The sequence below is a fragment of the Diceros bicornis genome, chromosome 27 (genome assembly GCF_020826845.1).
Source record: "Diceros bicornis minor isolate mBicDic1 chromosome 27, mDicBic1.mat.cur, whole genome shotgun sequence".
In the NCBI taxonomy this organism is placed as follows: domain Eukaryota; kingdom Metazoa; phylum Chordata; class Mammalia; order Perissodactyla; family Rhinocerotidae; genus Diceros; species Diceros bicornis.
The window spans coordinates 37,575,088-37,596,191 of record NC_080766.1 but is presented as its reverse complement, the minus strand read 5'-3'; the positions used below and the strand labels follow the sequence as shown (position 1 = coordinate 37,596,191).

General features: G+C 36.8%; 1 protein-coding gene across 4 annotated transcripts in view; it reads right to left on the bottom strand.

Annotated features, from left to right (window-relative positions):
- The window catches only part of DYRK1A (dual specificity tyrosine phosphorylation regulated kinase 1A), a 143,828-nt gene that overhangs the window by 87,848 nt on the left and 34,876 nt on the right, over positions 1 to 21,104 (bottom strand). For 2 of the 4 annotated variants that reach the window (XM_058523096.1, XM_058523098.1), the window contains exon 2: positions 5,362 to 5,447. The exons of 1 other annotated variant lie outside the window; for it this stretch is intronic. Coding sequence is in view for 1 of the 3 variants with exons in the window: in XM_058523098.1 (XP_058379081.1) it covers positions 5,362 to 5,371 (10 nt within the window). In the remaining 2 variants the exon portion in view is untranslated. Of the gene's footprint in view, positions 1 to 3,872; positions 3,966 to 5,361; positions 5,448 to 21,104 lie in introns of all 4 variants that reach the window. One more of the 4 variants, XM_058523099.1, reaches the window with a different exon arrangement.

Genomic DNA, 21,104 nt, shown 5'->3' with positions numbered 1-21,104 from the left:
AACTTTACAATGTGGCTAACCTCAGGTTTCCTATCATCTTTTCTATAAATATCTTATGCTCTCTTATGTGATACATACATGTATCATAATAATGTAGTCAGTATTAACTGCTTCCACTTAGAAATTAGATTTAAATAATAAAAATATGAAACATAAAAGGAAAAGGAAATGGAAAATAATGAGGAACTCTTAAAACCACCTGAAGAAATTTATTAAAGCAGACATTCAGATTAAGATATTTTTAAGCATTAGCAGGATGGCAAAAATTGTTCTTTTTGCAAGTATTTGTTGGGCACTTTCTAGGTCCTAGGAACCCTGCTAGACAGACACAGGGCATACAATGAGGTAAGCCACAGCCCTCTGACCTTGAGGATCAGACTGGTTGGGACAAAAAACCAGTAAGCAAACATGTACAAATGCCATAAAAGCACTCAATAAAAACCATTTGCTAGAAAGAAAGAATCCTGAGAGAAGAATATCTACTGAACTGTTAGGTTTGTCACTTTACGCATTTCTGAAGCACCTAAACTTTTTCCTCCACTCAGTACACACTATCACTTTTATATTTTCTAAAGTAGAAGATTCTTCTTTTTGCCAGTTGGGGATGTTTTTTTTTTTTTTTTTTTGTGAGGAAGATCAGCCCTGAGCTAACATCTGTTGCCAATCCTCCTCTTTTTGCTGAGAAAGACTGGCCCTGGGCTAACATCTGTGCCCATCTTCCTCTACTTTATATGGGATGCTGCCACAGCATGGCTTGACAAGCAGTGCGGTGGTGCGCGCCCGGGATCCAAACCCCGGGCCACCGCAGTGGAGCCTGCGCACTTAACCACTACACCACCGGGCCAGCCCGAGAGATTTATTTTTAACTATGATACTCAATACTCACAAAGATACATTAAAAGACAAATATTCATGTCATGCTAGTGAATATAAACTGGTACATGTTCCCAAATGGCTTTCTGAAAAGCTGTATCAAGAGCATTAAGATTTTTCAAACCCTATGACCCAATACTTAACATTCCTAGGAATTAATTATAAGAAAATAATTTAACATATAATCAAACTTTTATGCACAGATGTTAGTACTTAAAAAAAGTGAAAAGGAAAAGTTTAAAAAAACGTAATGTCTAATAAGAGATATTTAACTTAACTAGGAAATGTTCATACAATGAAATAGTCTCAAATCAGCACGCTTTAAATTTCTAAAGTAATTCACCTCAAAAACAGTTATAGTTCTGAATGCTCTGGATTTGCTCCAAGTTCAAAGTGAAGGAGATCACTACAGCTAGTAAGTTTCTGATCACATGAGGAAATGTTTATGGTACAACACTAGCCAATAAAAGAGAAGATATAAATAATATAAAACAGATTCTACTCAAGCACACCAACCTGAATGGATATTCAGGATGATTTCAATTAATCAAAAACGGCATTGAAAACAAAAAACTGAAAGGGAATGTGCCATAGTGCAGTGGACAGAAGAACTTTGGGTATGTTTCCTTCTACTTATCTATATTCTTAGAAATTTCCAATTTTTTTCAGTGATTGTGTATTACTTAATAAACAGGGAGAAAAAGTAAAAACCTAAGAGCAAAAATAAATCCACCGGATTTAGCATTCACCAGAACCAATAAACTCATTGAATTATTAAAAGCAAAATCAGACTGTTCGGGGTTAACAAACGAATGAGGCTAAAGAAGGGAAAACACATATAGAAAAAGACCAGATACACAGGACCACGTGAAGAACAATTCCAAAAGGAGGCAAACTGGCAATATGTACCAAAATAGTAAAATGTACAAACCCTTTGATTCCCCTAATGAACCCTGCATACGAATGGGATTAAAAAAGTTGGGATTTTTTTTAATTTACAGAACTGATTTCTAATTGTTCTGCAATAATATGCCATACTCTTGTGTCTCGGAAGTATGCAAACTTTGCCCTACAAAATTCACATTTTAAACTGAGTTAGAGAATCTAAATTAAAAACTCTGCCACATCAAATGGTTTTAAGCACTTAAATTCATGAAAATATGAAAGAAATATGACAACGACAATATGAACAAATCAGCACAATTTAAATTTCCTAGGTTATTCATCCTCAAAGAGTTATAGTTCTATACGTTCTAGAACTATTTCAAGTTTTAAAGTGACTAGCCTATCACTATTGTTAAAAAACAATTTTAGTTGTTAAAAAAGCCCATGTCAACAAAATAAAGAATGGTAACAACTGCTATATCCAACAGCTTTTCCCAAATAATGTTCTACTGGATGTTAATTGGTATAAATAAAGAATAAGAGGGAGGCAAGGTCCTTTTATCAAATAAATTGAAAAAATGCAAGAGCTTTTATGTTAAGGTGCACAGTAATCTCTGAGGCAGTGCATTTTCCAAATTTAACCTCATAAGTAAGTGATTGTACATCCTAAATAAACTCAGTTTGGTTACCTCTTAATCCAAAGGAGTAAAGAGTGGCTCCTAGGTTCCCAGGATGACAGTGTGCTTGGGTGGAATGGTGTTATCACTAACAGGAATACATGGGGGGGGGGGGGGTGCAGAAGAGACATCCAGGAGGTAGTTACATGAGTTTGGAACTCAGGAGAGAAGACTGGGACACAAGTGTAGATTTTGACAACATTGGCATGTGGGTGTCGGGTGAAATCATTACTGTGAATGCTGTTAACCAGAGAGAGCTTTCTGCTTTTACTCTAGATGCCAGGACCTACTCAACAAATAAGTCTTAAAAATTGATTATAAACAACCACTGCATCATTTGTTTACAATCTGCCCCCTCCTCCAACTGAAATGTGTTCCCTGATTCCTAAGCACAGGGATCCTTGTGCATAGAGCACCTATTAGAGTACCTGGTGCAAAGCAAATGTTAGCCAAATAAATGTTTGGTCACAAATGATTTTTGTTCCAAAAATAAAAACATAATCCAATTTCACCTCATTTATATTCCAATTATATTTTAAAACATGCAGAAAGACCCTCAAATTAAACAAGTACGGAACACCTATATACACACATACTAGAAATACATCAAAGTGTGCCTTTGGCTTGGTGTTCAGTAAAAATCTATTACTGAGCTTTGGCTTTTCCAAGACCACTCAGTCAATGCCTACTTCCACGTCCTTTCTAGCATCCCTGAACCCGCGCCTAATCGATGAAATGGGGTGAGAGAGTGAGGCATCATCACATCTAACCATCATCAAGTCAGTCCCATGAACACCTGGGGAAAACAGAATATTCACCTTCGAGTATGCATAAGCATTCTAGAAATAACTTTCACTGAAAAACTCCTTAGGAGCTTTTATGTGTTAAAATTCTATCAGTTGAAGTATAATAAATGTGTGCACAGTAATACAAGAGCAAACTGCTGCATTAATTAATGATGATTATGAAAGCTGTTAATTTTATGTTCAAAAACAATTATTAACTTTCAAATTGTTAAAAGGGAAATACACCAACAGCTAACACATATATTAGAAAGAGCCAGATCTTCCTTCTTGTGTTTTTTTTCCTTTAAAAGCCAATAAATATTGATAATTTTTAGAAAATACAAAGCCAAGTAAACGAGACCGGATTATACCATAAATCTAATCTTTGTAGAATTTTTTTTGTGTTCTAGCATTCATAAACTTAACTAGATAACCTTTATAAACTGTATTTACTCTTTAGATATTTCATTTCATCCACAACCCTTCCAAGAAAAAGAGCTTTTTGGAAACTCTTCATATCTTGTGAAGATAAACTAGAAATAAAACAGCAACTTTGCCACTTCAAAATTTCATAAGGGAAAATCTCCAAAATCATTAATATTCATGGATAAATCTGTGAGATACCCCAAAAATACTTTGTTCCTCTACTGACCTCAGTTGAAAGTGAGCATCTACTTGGTATAGCCAATGTGCAGCATAGTGCCCAAGGAGCAATCCGGGAGCTGACACTGCTGAGAAATTGGTCCTGCACCAAAAGGTCACACTTATAAAATCTGACAACAAAATGTTCATAAAATTCTAAATTTTTTTCTGTAAGTATTCCTGTTTATTTCTCTATGATGGTGATATTCAGCCTCAGCATCATGTTGATTTTATCAGCCACTCAGCCAGAATGTGTAGATGGCGTACCCCTAATTTGTACCAGCAAATATATATGTGCACACCTGAGAGATGGATTACGGAGATGATTACTCAATCACTTTTTACTTCGAAAAGAATTACGATCAGATTCTTTGAGTCTCTCATGAATGTAAAATATTATTTGATCTATAACTTAATTTAAAAATATATTCAAGCACATTTCTTCATGCAGAATGGTACATCTGACACATTACTTTTTTAAATCCCACTCTAAAGTCAAAAAATGGTAATTTTTTTCCTTTTAGAAAACAAAGATCACCAAAAACAAAAACCAACCACAAAAACTTTAACAGCTACACCAATAACGTAATTAAATATCTATTCAAGATTTACATAGTTACTTCTACCGCTTTTTCAGTTAATAAAATATAATCAAATAAGACTATCTCTGATAAGGTCTACAAATATAAGCCACTTGGTTCAACAAAATGCTCACAATTGATGTGATTTAAGAATATACAAGTTTAAAAGCTAACACTTTTATCCATTAGCTACACTACATTTTCAAAAGTTTGAACATAGCCATAGATGGAGCAGCCTCCATTTTTCCACATATGAATAAGATCACCTCAATTAATTATAAAATAATTAAAAATATTCTTTCAAAAATGCCCTGATACTGCTTCTTCTATATAAATACAAATGACAAAACAATGAAAGGCAAGGAGGGAGGGAAGAAAGAAAAGAGAGAGAGGGATGGAGGAAGGGATGGAGAGAGGGAAGAAACAAGGAAAGAAAAAGCAAAATCTCGGACCATTATTTTTTTAAGGAATCATAGATATAGGTGTAATATCCTTAACTGTCGGTCTCTTTTAAGATACACTACTAACATCTACTCTCTATGGCTTTAAAAGATTTGCTCTATTCTAATAGGGATCTGAGGGAAACATGCATTCAACCATAAAGGTGAATATTTTATTTATCTTTAACAGAAATACTTCAATTCTCACCAAAGTATTAGCCAACCATTCACTTCCATAAAGGTCAAGTACTAGCAATTACTATGCTGTATTTGTATTAATACTACTATAACACTGATTATCAAACTGATTCCCCAAGTCAAATTTAATAAATACTCCAACTACCTTTGCATTTATTGATCTAAACAATTCTCCCCACTAATGCTGTTTATCAGAAAGCTCCCCCATTCAAAATATACCACCAGTTTCCACAATCTCTCAGACAGCCATAGTTTTACTGTATTTCAAAACTTGAGTCACCTGTATGCATCGTCTTCTTTCAAGTCTCATATCATCCTGATGGGGTGGGGGAAGGGAGGGAAGAGTCCAGCAGCAAAACTATAACACTGTGTGAAGAAAAACAGATTATGATAAGAGATAAGGATGCAAGACAATTACCCCTAATTGAGGAATATCTAATGTAACTACAATCCCCAAAACATAGAGATAAAATTACTACAAATTCATTTAATAACATTCATTAAGCTTACCTGAAAATAATTTTCATTAATGAAACATCAAATATCAAGAATTCAATTGTCAGAGAAAAACAGTTTTAAAATCTGCCAACTATCAATAAAAATTGCACGCATTTCTAGGTATGAAATAGTCAATATTCCACTATTCTATATGATTTATCTGGGGGGAAAAAATCTACATTTTGTAATCTCCTTCAATTCACAGATCAGTACGAATGTGAATTCCCCTTTCATCGTGGCTTACTATCAGAGGTAAGCAGAGGTAACGAAAGTTACTCTATAGGAAAGATAACATGTCAATCTACCAATGTTATTTGTAAATTAAGTTCCAAAACTGCCCCCTGAAGCCCGCAAGCCCTCTTTTGCTTTCCAAGTGGCTTCTCTTACTTTATTATAATTCTTTCACTGTACTTCCTACTTATTGCTTCCATTGGTATTTCATGATTGACTAGCAAATTCCATAATGATTGACAGGAAAGCAAAAGCAACCTCACTGTTGTCATCAACTGAGACCACATGATAAGAGCAGAAGAGACAAAGACAAGCACAGGCTAAAATCTAACTTACAAATGAGTTGAGTCTAAAGATTTATTTTTTAAATTGATACTGTGGAATTCAACAAGTATTCCTAATGAAACAATGTCGCTTATGTTGCCCAGGCCAGCCAAAAGAAATCTACTGATCCCAAAAGATATTACTGGTCATGGATACTGGGAAACCTGCAGAAGAAATACAGTGAACCAATTCTAGATCCTCTCTTTATCTGGACAAATTCTGAAATAGACTGTTTTCCTTTATTAGCACTCTCTCAACTCCTGATGCCTGTACTTCCCCAAGTTTTACATTATGGCATCCTGATCATCCTGCTTAATAATAATAATCCTTTCCCATAAGTGCGTCCCTAAGTTATCATCCAAAGCTCCTACTGCCTCAGCGTAGTTCAATTTAGGTGTGTGACAGGAAGAAATCAAGTGAGCTGAAATAATTCACTTTTAATATTTGCAATTTTCAACAAAGATGCTAGTTAGCCCAAATAAACCCCTCATTGGTAGAATTCTAATAATATTACAAAATAAAGTAAGAAAATACTTAGGTTGTTTGAAGAAAAACACTTTTAGGCAAGTGGGTCATAATACAGACTTGAGTCTATATTTACTGCCCAAAAATATTTCTGCTTTTCACTTATTTCTCCTTCTACTTTAGCACTCCTGGGTTCTTTAAAAGCTCGAAGTCTGTATTCTAAATAACGGCAACTGAAAGAGGAGCTCAGGGACAGGGGTTTAAATGTATGAATTATTTGTAAATTACCAATCATCTGTGTCTAAAATCATTACCTATATTCCAGATTCCATGCCTTTCCAGTTTAGATGCTGCTATGGTATCAAGTAAAACCCTAGATATGGGACCAATTGGTACGCGATTTGGGGGTATATGGATAGATGAATGGACGAGAATTAAAGTACTGTAACAAAATAGTTTTATTTGCAAAAATAATATTTGAATCAACAAGATTAAAGATTTTTACTTCAAAGACAGTTTTCTAACAATTTTTCCCTTGTAATTGTCTTTACAATTCTAGCATGGACCATGGGGAAAGAGAATGTGAATTAAACCTCTAGTTATGAACTAGGTATTATCAAATCCTTTAGGTTCTCAACATCATATTCTTCACCTATAAAATGTTACAGTGCTGGGCCGGCCCCGTGGCTTAGCGGTTAAGGGCGTGCGCTCCGGTGCTGGCGGCCCGGGTTTGGATCCCGGGCGCGCACCAACACACCGCTTCTCCGGCCATGCTGAGGCCGCGTCCCACATATAGCAACTAGAAGGCTGTGCAACTATGACATACAACTATCTACTGGGGCTTTGGGGGAAAAATAAATAAATAAAAATTATAAAATGTTACAGTGCTACCTACACCCTGCCACCTTCAACGATTTCAACAGGAAAAGATGATATTACTGATACAAAACCACTTTATAAGAAGAAAGCAGAATCAAATAAGACACTAGTATTCTTTCTATTTTATTAAAAAGTTAGAAATTAGCAGATTATTTCATTACCATTTTAAATATCTAAAGGTAAGAAATATGGGTGGGCCAGTGGCACAATGGATAAGGCATCTGACTATGGATCATCAAAACTGTCTGACCCAAAAACTGACATCTTGTAGAAAAGTCATCTACTAATCATTACTCAGTGAAAAGTAGCCTTCAGCAAAGGGTAAAGTGCCTCTACAAGTTACAAAATTTGCTGCTGGCATATGCAGCAACCAAACCATCACATACTAAGTAATGATGAACTCCTTAAGTCGTGACCTTATTGCTTTAAATAAAGATTCTAGTGATTATTTCATACATCCTTCAGGTTGGTCACTTTACTAAAAAAAACAAAAAGTTTATTTCAGCTGAGTGCTTTACTACAATAAGTAGATAACAGCAACCACCAAATATACTTTGCAAACTACGGATACAATTTTCTCTCTAAAGAAGCTTAAAAACCCAGATGGTCATATTTTAAATTTTTCTGAGTAAAACCTACAGTGAATTTTTGATCTTTCCCCCTACAAATGGAGTCATTCACAAATTATAGAGCAAAATTAGATGCTAATGAAAAGTATCTACTACCCTTACCACAAGAACCTCCCATAATCCTCAAAATCTTTTACAGTATGTCTTAGCTCACATTTTGCCAAAGGCAATATAATGGTCTATGAACAATGTGAGCTTAAGTGGTTTTTAAAGCTAAACGTACAAACCACTTTTTAGCTGTCTGAAAATCACTGCATAAAATTAGCGTATAGCACATCTTCATGGACAGCAGAATTTCAACAGGCTGTCTGAATTAAGTGCCTGCTATGCTCAGGCAGGTAGGTATCAGACTAAGTCTCTTAGTGTGTGTCTGTCTATCTCTCTAGAGAGGGAGGGAAAGGAGGAAGGAGAGAATATCAAGACACTCAAGACATCTAATTAAAAGCACTGACGTACTGAGATTTATAAAATTAATACTAATCCGCAAAGACCAAGAGTGGCAAAACTGTGATGGAAATGAATGCACTAGCATGGTATGGTAAATCCAGATTAACTCAGGAGTTAATGAACTAAACGGCAGATATGGTATTTTTCTCTAATGTCACAATGTTTTGTAATAACACAAAACTAAAAATTATATCTGGTTTCAAACTAAAATAGTAGGAAAGTATTACAAGCAGCAGGTGAAAAACGTCAGTATAATACAAGGTTGAGAAGTACTGGTAGGCACTGTTTTATTTCTTCAGCTGGACAGAAGTACACGGTTTTTTTTCTTGTTTTTTAATTTTACATGTTATATATATTCTTACATGTAAATTTCATAATTAAAAATTTTTAACCCACATGAAAAAATAAAATGTAATGCACAACGGGATTTAAAAGGACCATTTAGAGGTCGGCCCGGTGGCGCAGCAGTTAAGTGTGCGCACTCCACTGCGGTGGCCCGGGGTTCACAGGTTCGGATCCTGAGCACACAGTGACGCACCGCTTATCAAGCTATGGGGCATCTCATATAAAGTAGAGGACGATAGGCACGGATGTTAGCCCAGTGCCAATCTTCCTCAGCAAAAAAGAGGAGAATTGGCATCGGATGTTAGCTCAGGGCTGATCTTCCTCACAAAAAAAATAATAATAATAAAATAAAAGGACAATTTAGATAGTTCAGAAGACACCAATTAAGTTACCAAAAAAAAAAAAGGATAAAGTACAAAAATGAAATCAAGGAAAACTTGGTTGATAAATCTGATTCCATGGATTAAAATAACAATGTGATTATCTAAAAATTATACACTGTGACTAGCTTTTCGTATAAACTTCTGCTCATTTACACTAACAGATTAAGTGACAGAAAAAAAATCTTCTTTTCCCATACAATAATTTTAGAAATAGATTTTCTAGAATTATAATAGCCAAAGGAGTCAAAGAGAACAGAAAATAGGGAAATGTCATGGTTTCAATACCTAACACACAAGAAAAAAATTCTGTAACTCTAATTCCCCATAGATGATCAAATGGCATACAGAGAAAAAGCATTTCCACTAACTGGGAATTTCAAGTCAAATCCTAAAAACCAGGAAGATTTATGACTCTCCCCTAAACCCCTAGGAAAGAGTCACAGCCTTAAAAAAGAAAAAAAATTTAAAAGGCAAAAAGCACAAGACTACAGAATGTGATACCAAATCAAAATTATGAGTATGCAGGGAAAAGAACACTTAACTATGCCTCACCCACTCACCTGAGACACTACAGACCCTGACACATTTAACCTCCTAACAGCCCTCCAAGTAGGCAGGGTTACTTCCATTTCAACATCAATGGGGAAAGCAAGGATCAGGCAGATTAACCGGCCAGGCCTAAAGTCACAGCTTGTGAACTCTGGTCCCACACCAAAGTTCATATTTTCCACCACACCAAAATGCCTCTCACTGAGGATCACTGAAATGATCATGAGAAAATTACAAAGGTGCAAGAACCTAGGTGTGTCTTAAGTCTGATTTCAGACTCCGAACTTACTCACCTGCCTCAACCATCCCAAACAAGAAACAAAGCACATAAGTAGTAAATTAATTTGTAAAACGCATCTCAGTTTAGGAGAATGGAAAAGTAACTCTTCCCAAAAGTTAGTCTAGCAGAGAAATTTTGATTACAGCATATAACAGATTGATTTATATTCCCTTTACCAAAAAAATTTTTCAAGGAGACAAACTGGAGAGAGAGTAAAAACCAATAGCAAGTAAGTCATTTTTGCACTCAAGTCGTGGGCAAGATAAAAAAATACAAAGGATTATAAACCCGGATCTTGGATTATATGTACAACTCCAATGGCACGTGGGAAGTGGGAGTAGCTGAGATGCATGTTAAAGGGGACAGGACGCGATTTCTCATGAAATTATGTGAAAAGAACTAATACAACCCTGAGTAAGGACTGGACAGAAGGTTCAAGAACTAAGAGCTAGGTGGATTAAATAAATATTGCCCCAAATTTTTGCTACCTCAAGCACCAAGTTACTTGGACTCTCTGGGACTACATCTGGACTCAAATGAGACAAAATTAGGCATTGAGTACTTGGATACAGCAATAAATACAGGAAACCAGGAAGGAAATATCTCATATGCATATATCTGTAACAATGCATAATACAATGACAAGTATCTTTTTAAAAACTGGAGGGCAGAGACTGAAAAGTTTCTAGGGGTAAGCTATGATCAGTAATTGCGAAGTGCAGGTACCTGTCACTAATTCAAAGTACAGAAACGACCACAGATACTCTATTTTGCTTGCTATCCTTTGTCTTTCTGGAGTGTGAGAGCATAACGATTTGTCCAGGTTTATATTAACCTTCAAGTCTATCAACATATTTACATGTATTCTCTTGTATTCTAAGTTCCTCAAACATGAATTCTCAGACCACAGAACTTTTCAAGAATCTCACTCCCACTACTCGAGTGACTACTATATAAAGTAGATACTAGGAAATATTCCTATCATAAGCAGACCTAAGTTCCAGAAGGCTCATTTCTAAGACAGTTGGTTGAAAGCCAACTTAAGTACTATTTTAGTTATATGTGGAATTACGCAGACTTTTAAAAGCTGGCTTGCCTCTTAGTCCACCTCTCCTTGTAGAGTTTCAGGCCCACATTTCCAGGAGCCCAGTGAACCGAGCTTGAATGTCCTAGTTATTATTGTTTCCCAGTTATCAGTGCATATGAGATGTTTTATCGATAATGGACATATAAATATTTTCCTTTAATTCACTCAATTCCCATAAATAATTATGTAAGGTAAGTAGCACTATTATGCCCACTTTACAGGTGAGAAAACTGAGGCCCAGAAAAGTGAAGTCAAGTCGCCCCAAGTCACACATGACTAATGGTAGAGAGCGGTTAAGATTCAAACCGAGCCACAGTGACTCCAAAGCTGCTCTCTCAGGCCTCATGTTAAACTGAATTTACCATCTCCCACCCTTCTCTCTGCTCACAAAAAGGGAGGAAAGACCAGGCAGGGCAGGAAAAAACCCCACTTCTCCTTCCGGTATTCTCAGTCTTGGTTAATGGGTGTCACCACCACCCAATCTCCCAAACTAAAACTCTAATCATCTAGGACCTCTTTCCTATTGCTTATCCCACATCCAACCCACAAATTCTTGTGCTGGATTTCAACCTCTTTCAAACTGGCCTCATGGCTCCATTTCTACCATTCCTATCTTAGTCAAGGCCCTCCTTGTTCTATTTGCACGCCCTGCTCAAGTCTACCCAGTATAGCCCATTCTGATCAGAAATATACGCCTTAAAAACAAATCCTGTCACCATTCCAACCCAATTGTGTGCAATTATGTTGTTCAGAAGCTCAAAGTGAACGATAGTCTTCTTCCATTTAAAACATAAAAACCTCAAGTTTTTCTCCATTTATCTGAAATAAAACAGACTGTTTTCTGATTGTAAAATATTACATGCTCATTACTTTAAAAAAAGGGAATGAGTAGTAACTAGAAATAAGGCCGGCCCCGTGGCTTAGCGGTTAAGTGCACGCGCTCCACTACTGGCGGCCCGGGTTCGGATCCCGGGCGCGCACCGATGCAACGCTTCTCCGGCCATGCTGAGGCCGTGTGCCACATACAGCAACTAGAAGGATGTGCAGCTATGATGTACAACTATCTACTGGGGCTTTGGTGGGGGGGTGGGAAGGGGGAGGATTGGCAATAGATGTTAGCTCAGGGCGGGTCTTCCTCACAAAAAAAAAAAAAAAAAAACAAGTAACTAGAAATAACTAACTAAAAGTCACACAAAATTCTACCACTCTAAGATAAGGAATCTCTGCTTTTGTTTTTTTAATTTTACATCTTTACATCAAGAATGTACATTTGCACCATTTTTAATAGTTGTATAGCACTCCACTGCACAGATATAAGTTTACTTTAAGCAAATATCTATTGGGGGAATATCTCGGTTGTTTCCAATTTTTCACTACCATAAATTTTGAACCCTGGAGCCTGCTTTTAACCTACCTGTTAATAGGAATTAAGAGCAAAGTGACATGAACAAAACCCCACGATTTTTTCAATGTCTTCTGTTGATATGCTTGCTTACAGATCACATAACGTACTCAAACTTCCTATTGCTCAAATTGATCCTAGCTCATGAGAGGAATTAAAAAGGAGTGGCCCAGTGCTCGGAGAATCAAACTAGGTTGAGATCCAGTGCTTACTGTTCTCTCTCATTACATTTTCGTCCTAACCTCACCGAGTGGGATGATCTCACTCATGTATGTATTCCATCAACAAAGCAGTATCTATCAGATAGAAGACACGAAGAACATGTTCAATCAATAGCCTGCAAGCCCTTCTCATAACTAGTTTCCAAGAAATGTACTGGAAAACCACTCTGCTCTCTCCTGATAGCAATGACTTTCCTAAATAGGATGGTCTAAAGTATAATATATAGACACACACATATTTATAAAATATACATTATATACAATTAATTTACATAATTGCATGTACACATATAATTAGTTGGCTATATGTACGTTTATACATAATTATATATAATTTTATAAACCACTGCTTTTAATTATCCTTGCATTTCAAAAATAGAGAAAAATAACAAGGCCCAGAAATAATCAAAAACACACACAGCTATTAACAGGCTTACATTTTTCTCCCACAAGCCTATTACTAAGAGTAATAAAATGAGTACAGTTTTACTTATTTTCCCTGCTACATTTCTGTGGAACTTACAAAGAAATGCTACCTCTCCAAAAATTCTTAAAATGTGTGGTCTTGTATTTCAGCGTACCAGTTATCCTCCAAACAGTCCATGTCTCTTTCACTTTTAGCCCAAACCTCCGGTGTTACCTCCAGGTCCATCCCCTGACTCATTTCTCTATACATCTTTCCCTCCAAAAGAAGTACTTCAAAGTTTTACTCTGAACTAATAACTCTGGACTTTCTTCTCTACCCTAACCTCTCACTCAATACCTAGTCCAACAAGCAAGCTGCTGGATGTCGCCTACAGCGCCATATTACTACCTCAACTCACTACGCCTAAAACGCATCCTCACCCCTTCGTCACACAACTCACCTTGCCATCTCTACCCCAGGGCACCACCATTCTTCCAGTGACTATACTACAAACTGCTAACTTATCTACTCTAAATAGTCTCACTAAATCCTATCAATTTTCAAAACGCCTCATGCCCATCCATTCTTCTCCATGTCCACTGCAATCACCTTGGTCCAGGTCCTTAATTCCACTTTCAGTATTACAGATGTCTCCTAGAACTAAATTAGCCAGAGGGTGTGTCAGAAATACTAGGGGAGAGAAGAGAGGTTCCCAAAACTAGACTGCAGACTCCACTCCCAAAGATCCTGATTCAGGAAGCATGGAGAAGGACCCAAGAATCTTTTCTTTTTTTTTTTTTTTAAACAAGAACTTCTAGGTGATTCTTGAGCAAAGCCAGGTTTAGGAACTACTGTACTTAAAAGCAGCTTATCCCTTGTCTCAATTTATCCTACAGTTAGCTGCCACATATATCTTCCTGAAGCACAGGACTTTCAACCTGGATTTAACCCCTCTGTAACTTACGAACATTGGATCAAATCTTATCTCCCTGAACTCAGAGCTTGGCATGGTATTCTATAAAATGCCATTTAACCTCCTTCTGCACCAATGTTCAAATCATTTCCCCCACCTAAAATTTGCCTCTTCTTTACACCTAAATCCTATCCATCCTTCAAGGCCACCACAATTCTCCTTCATCCAGCTTAAAGCCACTCCATTCTCTCTTCTGAACTTGCATTTAATTATCTACCATTATATTTTGTTAATTACTTATGTTATACTCTTACTTCACTGATATTATCTACTGCTTGGTGAGTCTCCCATTTCTAGTACATCATAGCAGATGTTCAATACATTAGTATAGTGGAATAAGAAAATAGAAAATATTGTTTTATGTAGAAAAAGTGGGTTATATAGCAGATGCAGACACCATACGATTTTAAGAGAGAAAAATAGTTGTGTGCAGAAAAGAAAACTGACGAGGTTATACACAAAATGTAAATAGTAGTTATCTCCAGGGAGAAGAACTGCAGGAAATTGTTATTCTTATCGTCTGTATTTTCTAAATTTTCTAAAATGAATGTGCGTTTTGTAATGAAACAAAATCTTAAACCTAGAATCTTAAACCTTAAAATCTTAACCTAGGATTTTCTTGATCAATGGAATTTCCGTAAAAATGACTGGCATGGAGTAACAGTAGTCACACTGTCATAATCCTAATACATGACTTATTTGTTAATGTCAACACTTTCCAACCTATACTTCAAATTCCACTGGCCTCACTAGATGGGATGTTCAACTTCTGGGAGCTCGTTCACAGCCTTGCAAATCAATTACATACATGGGCATGCTACTTCTCTAGTTGTCTGGGTGGAGTTTTGTTTTCTTGTTTTGATTTGTCCTTTCAATCAAAATTACAAACCTTAAACCTAGTATTACTGCTCTCTAATTTCCATATAAGACCAGGAGACACACAATAGGTGAGAAAACTAGAATTAGTATTAAAATAAATCTTAGGAATAAGGGTCTGGAAAAACCTTTTAAAACACTATCTTAAGCATCCCTTCCTCCTTAAGCAGACTAAAACCCTAAACGTAATGAAAATCTACCCATCTCAAAGAATAAGTCTCATGATAACCACACCAATAATTTTCAATCCTTAGTCACGAATTCTACTCAATTCCTCTATACTAACTTAAGTTCACGATGTTTTGTCTGCACTCTGAAGAAACAGAAAATAGCTATACACAGCCTACAAAACACTCTTCATACACACAAAGACTTACTCCTCAGCTACTTCTCCAACTGAACAGCAAGACACTCAATCTCTCTTCTCAATCTAATTAGCCAGTCTCAGTCCATTTTTCTAAGGTCCACAACTATGAGAACAACCTCTAAGTACATCCAAATTTTTAAAACTCCAAAACAGCTTAAAAGCTCATGATAATAAACTATTAAAGATCTGTTTTTAAAAATGAGTTAATATACTGCTAGATCACCATCCACAGTAAGACCCAAAAAAGTGCTTAGAGTTGCTTAACCTGGTATTCAAGGCACTAAGGTCACCAGGCTCGGAGTTAGCCTGCCCTAGTTTAACTCCTGGCTCCAAAACTTACTGGGTGGCCTCACGCAAGGTTCTAAACTTGTAGGTGACTAAGTGTTCTCATCCACAAAGTGAGGATAGTCCTGTAAAACCGTGGTAACGGATGGTAACCAATGACATAACACACATAAAGCATTTAACATCGCACAGTAAGTGCTCAACACAAGTCTGCTTCTTTATACTCTTATATTTTACACTGTCATTGCCTCCATCTTTCCAGTCTTATCTCCTACTACACACTTTTCCCAAATCTACACTCTAGCCAACAACGGACAAAGCTCAATCCCCAAATACCACTTTTTTGCTCAGGCCATTCCACAAGCCTTCCTTATCCATCTCTGCCTGTCAACACCATGCTCCAAGCACAGCACCAACGCTTTCTCCTCCAACAAGCCTCCCCCAGCACCTCCAACAAACACCACTTCCTCCTCAACCCTGCCATGGCAGTTTTTATACCATGATTACGGCCCTAACCCCACTGTGCCTTAAACTGTAAGTAACTAACTGTGTGCGTGTCAGCATCTACCCCCAGAAAGCGGAAAAAGCCTTGTTCATCTCACCCTCCAAGAAGGCCACCTTTCTCAACTACAGCCAACTCTAGAGGAGAGAAAAAAAACCATAATCATCAAACCAACTCATCTCCTAAAACATCTGCTTATGGTTGCTTTGTTGAAACAAATAAGTGAGTTAAAATTTTATATATTTAAGACAAGATGATAAGCACAGTTAAGTCATACCTGCAACCTAATGGTGGAACAAATGAGTCTGCTATGGTTCAGCTCTATAACTTATCTCAATACAAAAGACACAAAATCTAGTATTCCTGCTCCAGAGAATGAGTGTTATATGAGCTAAAAAATACTTTATATAATTATCAACTCTATATAAATAGCCATAATCAGATAAAGCCTGGGCATAGTTTGTTTTTCTTTTCCTGTTAAATATTAAGCCTCTTTCCTAAAAAGAGTATTTTTTAATATGGTTGAAAATGTTATAAAACCAGGTGGGCAGAATATTGATAACTGCTGAAGCAGAATGACAGGGACATGAGGGCTCATTATATTAGTCTCTCTACTCTTGTGTACGTTTGAAGTTTTCCATAATTAAAAGTTTAAAAAAAATAAAAGCGGTGATATATTTTAAAAAGCATTAGAAATACAATTCTTTAAACTATAAAATAAGTGAGCTACTTGACAAAAGAAGCTAAAAGAAATTTAAAGATTCAGTAACATTTCACGACAAGAGAGCTTACAAACATACCACGACTGAGCAAAATTTGCTTTTTCTATTCTTTTTGTTTGTTTCTCTTTGGGGAGAGGAGAAAGGGGTTAAAAAGCCTGGGAAATTATTTTCCATAAACTGTTGTTTTTAAATAAATCACTAACAAACATTTACCTATGTAAGCTCTGGTTTCTATACAACTTTCCCAGGGGCATCACTGTGTTAAGCAACGTAGAGTTGTGACGTGAAAATCCAGGGAGTCAGGGGAAACTCCCTTGAGGATGTCACCACCTAGCTTTGCGGGATCAATAAAGTGCAAACTTTCTAGCGTCAAAGCCCACAAGACAGACAGATCTCACTACCAGTTTCAGCAGCTGACATTCTCCAGCCACTTGGGGAGGAAAACAATTGAACATTTTAACAACTTACCCCAAACAATTTCCTTTTGCTATCCAAAGTCATATTTGATTTTTATCTTCCTACTTTTTCATATTATACAGAATAGCATATTTTTTGTGATATCTATTCACAAAAATTATACAGAATAGCATATATTTTGTGATATCTATTCACAAAAATAGATATCTATCTATTTTTGTGAATTATACAATAACATTGAATTTATTATCATATTTAGAGCTAAGGTCTTCAGTTTCATTTAATTCAAATCAATCCTTTTAGCAGATGTGGAAACTGAGGTTTAGAGGTTATATGCCTTACTTATGAGTATCTGAAAGTAAAATAAACACTGAAAAGATCTGATTATCAAACCAATGAAAAACGCAAAATAATATTTAACTGCCATTTTAATTGAGCATTAAAACTCCACTGCTACACAGAAGTATGTGCAAATATAATATTTACGTGTATAACAAGAACAATAAGCATAGTTATTTATAAATGAAAATACACAAGCAAATGTCCAGAAAGAAAAGTGCCAAACTTTAATAGCATTATCTCTGGTTAGGACAACGAGACTGAGAAACTAGTGGGGTAGGAGAGGGAGAAAGATGACAGCCATACATACTTCTGTATACATTTCAGAAGTGCCATCACTTACGCCTACTGAAACAACTGAAAAATGATTTTAAATAACTGCACATACACAAATAATATCCTAAAAATCAGATGATGTCATGACATGAACAGAGTTTCAGATTCATCATTTATTTTTTTAACAAATATGTGCCGTGTACTGGAGACATAAGGGTGAGATTTACTGTCACTGTGCCTGGCCTCAGGGAACTCACAGTCCAGTGTGGGAAACAGACAAAACCCACATGAATATGTGACTGCAAACCATGCTAACAGTTATGAGGGAAAGTAAGGATTGCTAAAAGAGAATATAACGAGGGGAGCAAATTTAGATTTGAGGAAGGGGGAGTATCAGAAATAATCTTTCCAAGAATTTAACAGGTGAGACCTGAATTTGTAGTCTTTGTAAAAGCTGTAAAGCTTCTTAAGCTCACAATTCTTTCCATTTCTAGATCCACATAAAGAGAGGAGGTGAGAAAATTCAAAACTTCTGAGAATGCAATAGGTGGGTGGGGATCTTGGAAGTACCATGGCTGATCAGCCAAGACGATCAAAGACTAAAGGAACAGTGAATAGATGCCTCCAAATAATTAAGCAAGTCTCACAAGGATGGAATGAATTGACTTGTTCCCTGCAGTTCAAGAAGACCGGACAAAAACCAAGAATAAGTTGAATATTACAGGAGAATGAATAAAAGGAGTGAAGGCAGCCAATAATGGGACAGTTGCTTTATGACTGGCACCCTCAGTTACCGCATGTTCCTGCAGAGGCTGGGACCCACAGCATCTGCCTGGGCCATGATTCCAACACGAAGTGGTAAGCGGGATTCAATTACTCTGGAGCCCACCCCTCTGGCCTAACCTTAGCCCAAAGGCCCACATCACTACAACATTATTTTAAAATCTGCCCACTCCATGAAACATAATCAGGGAAACAGCTAGAATTTTAAAAGAAAATTATCTCCTCCACTGAGCCTATTTTTTTGTCCTGACTCTCTAGGGACAATTTCCCAACATGGTAGAGGGAGCTGGAGTCCAAGCAAATCATGGCAGTCCTGCTGAGATGTGAAGGTAACAATTAGACTTCCAAGCAGCTGAAGTAGCTGGAACCTTTGGGAGACAGGGCAACAGAGAAAAGGCAGCTATGCAGAAAAGGGTGTCCAGAAGTCCGTGTAGGGGACCCAAGAGGACCAGGATGCACCTGAGCAGGGTGAGATTACAGAAATTTTAGCACAGAGTGATGGCTAAGATGTTGAGAGCAGAACAGAAGTGATAGATAATGAGCAGATCCAGGGGATTTTGGCGTCCCTAGCCAGCCACAACGGAGAGATCTCATTAAGACTGTGAAGGTTAATTTAATGTGTCAACTTGACTGGGCTTTGGGTCTTCGGTCAAACAAATACCTGGGCCCAGATATTTGGTCAAACATTACTCTGGGTGTGTCTGTGAAGGTGTTTCTGGATGGATATTAATATTTGACTCAGTAGACTGACTGCCTCCCTATTGTGGGTGGGTCTCACCCAGTCAACTGAGGACCTAAATAGAATAAAAAGGTTGACCCTCCAACAAGCAAGAAAGAACTTCTCTTGCCTGCCTGACTGACTGCATTGAGCTGGAACATCGACCTTTTTCCTGTCTTTGGACTCAAACTGAAATATCGGCTCTTCTTGAATCTCAAGCCTGCTGGTTTTCAGACTAGAACTTAAACCATTGGCTCTTGTGGTTCTTAGGCCTTCAGACTCCAACTGGAACTACACCATCTGCTCTTCTGGGTTTCCAACTTGGCAGCTGCAGATCTTGGGTCTTCTCAGCCTCCATAATCACATGAGCCAATTCCTTATGATAAATCATATATATTCCATTGTGTCTGTTTCTCTGGAGAACCCTAATACACACCTTACCATTCCTTTCCCCCTTTCAAGACTAAAACCACATCCTAGAGTGTAGCCTACTTCAGACCAACACTAATAACGTCTAAAACCAAACCCAGACAAGATCCACAGGGAGACGCTGTGTAGAAGTCATGTCCCACCGTACTAGAGGGGCTAGGAGTCACCTTGAGCTTTCCACAGATCTTGCTTAATGACATATAAAACCAAACCTATATAAATTCAAGGTGACCAACCAGCCTTCTAGAACAAACATTAACACTCAGGAAGAAGAAAACAGTTCTCAATCAAAAATCAGTGAACAAGCAAAGGATAACAGAAAAATGTGATCCACAGTCGAGGGGTAAAAAAAGGAGTCAACAGAATAACAACTCCAGGATGGAGCAGATGTTAGATTTAGCAGACAAAGACTTTAAAGCAGCTATTTTATACAAAGAATTAGAAGAAAATATGTTCAAAAACTTTAAAGAACATATGCCCTTTAATGTGTGAACAGAGTTATCTCAGCAGAAAAATAAAAACTACAAAAAAAGAACAAAAAGGAAATCCTAAAAGTGAAAAGTATAATAACTAAACAAAAATTTTTACTGAAGGGATTTAACAGCATATTGAAGATGGCAGAAAAAAATCAGTAAACTTGAAGTCAGATCAATAGAAATTACCCAATCTAAAGAAGAAAGAGAAAAAAGAAGAGATTCTCAAAGACCAGCAGAGTAATATCAAATATTCTAACACATACATATGTAAATGAAATCAAAGGTGAAAAGGGGGCAGAAAAATACTGGAAGAAAATCATGGCTAAAAACCTCTAAAATTACAACCACATCCAGGCAAATTAGAGGCAACAGCTTAAAACCAAAGATAAAGAGAAAATCTAAAAAGCAGCCAGAGAGAAAAAAAAGACTATATATACAGAAAAACAGAATAGTAATTATTAATGACATCTGATCAGAAGCAATGGAAGCCATTAACACATGCTGAATGACAAAAATGATCAATCTGGAATTCTATAACCAGTGAGAATAACCTTCCAACGCAATGGTAAAATGAAGACATTTGCAAGATTTAAAAAAAAATTCTGAGAGAATTCTTTGCCAGCAGACCTGCACTACAAAAAACACTAAAGAATGTTCTTCAGACTGAGGGGAAATGATACTGATGGAAACACAAACGAATGAAGAGTGCCAAAA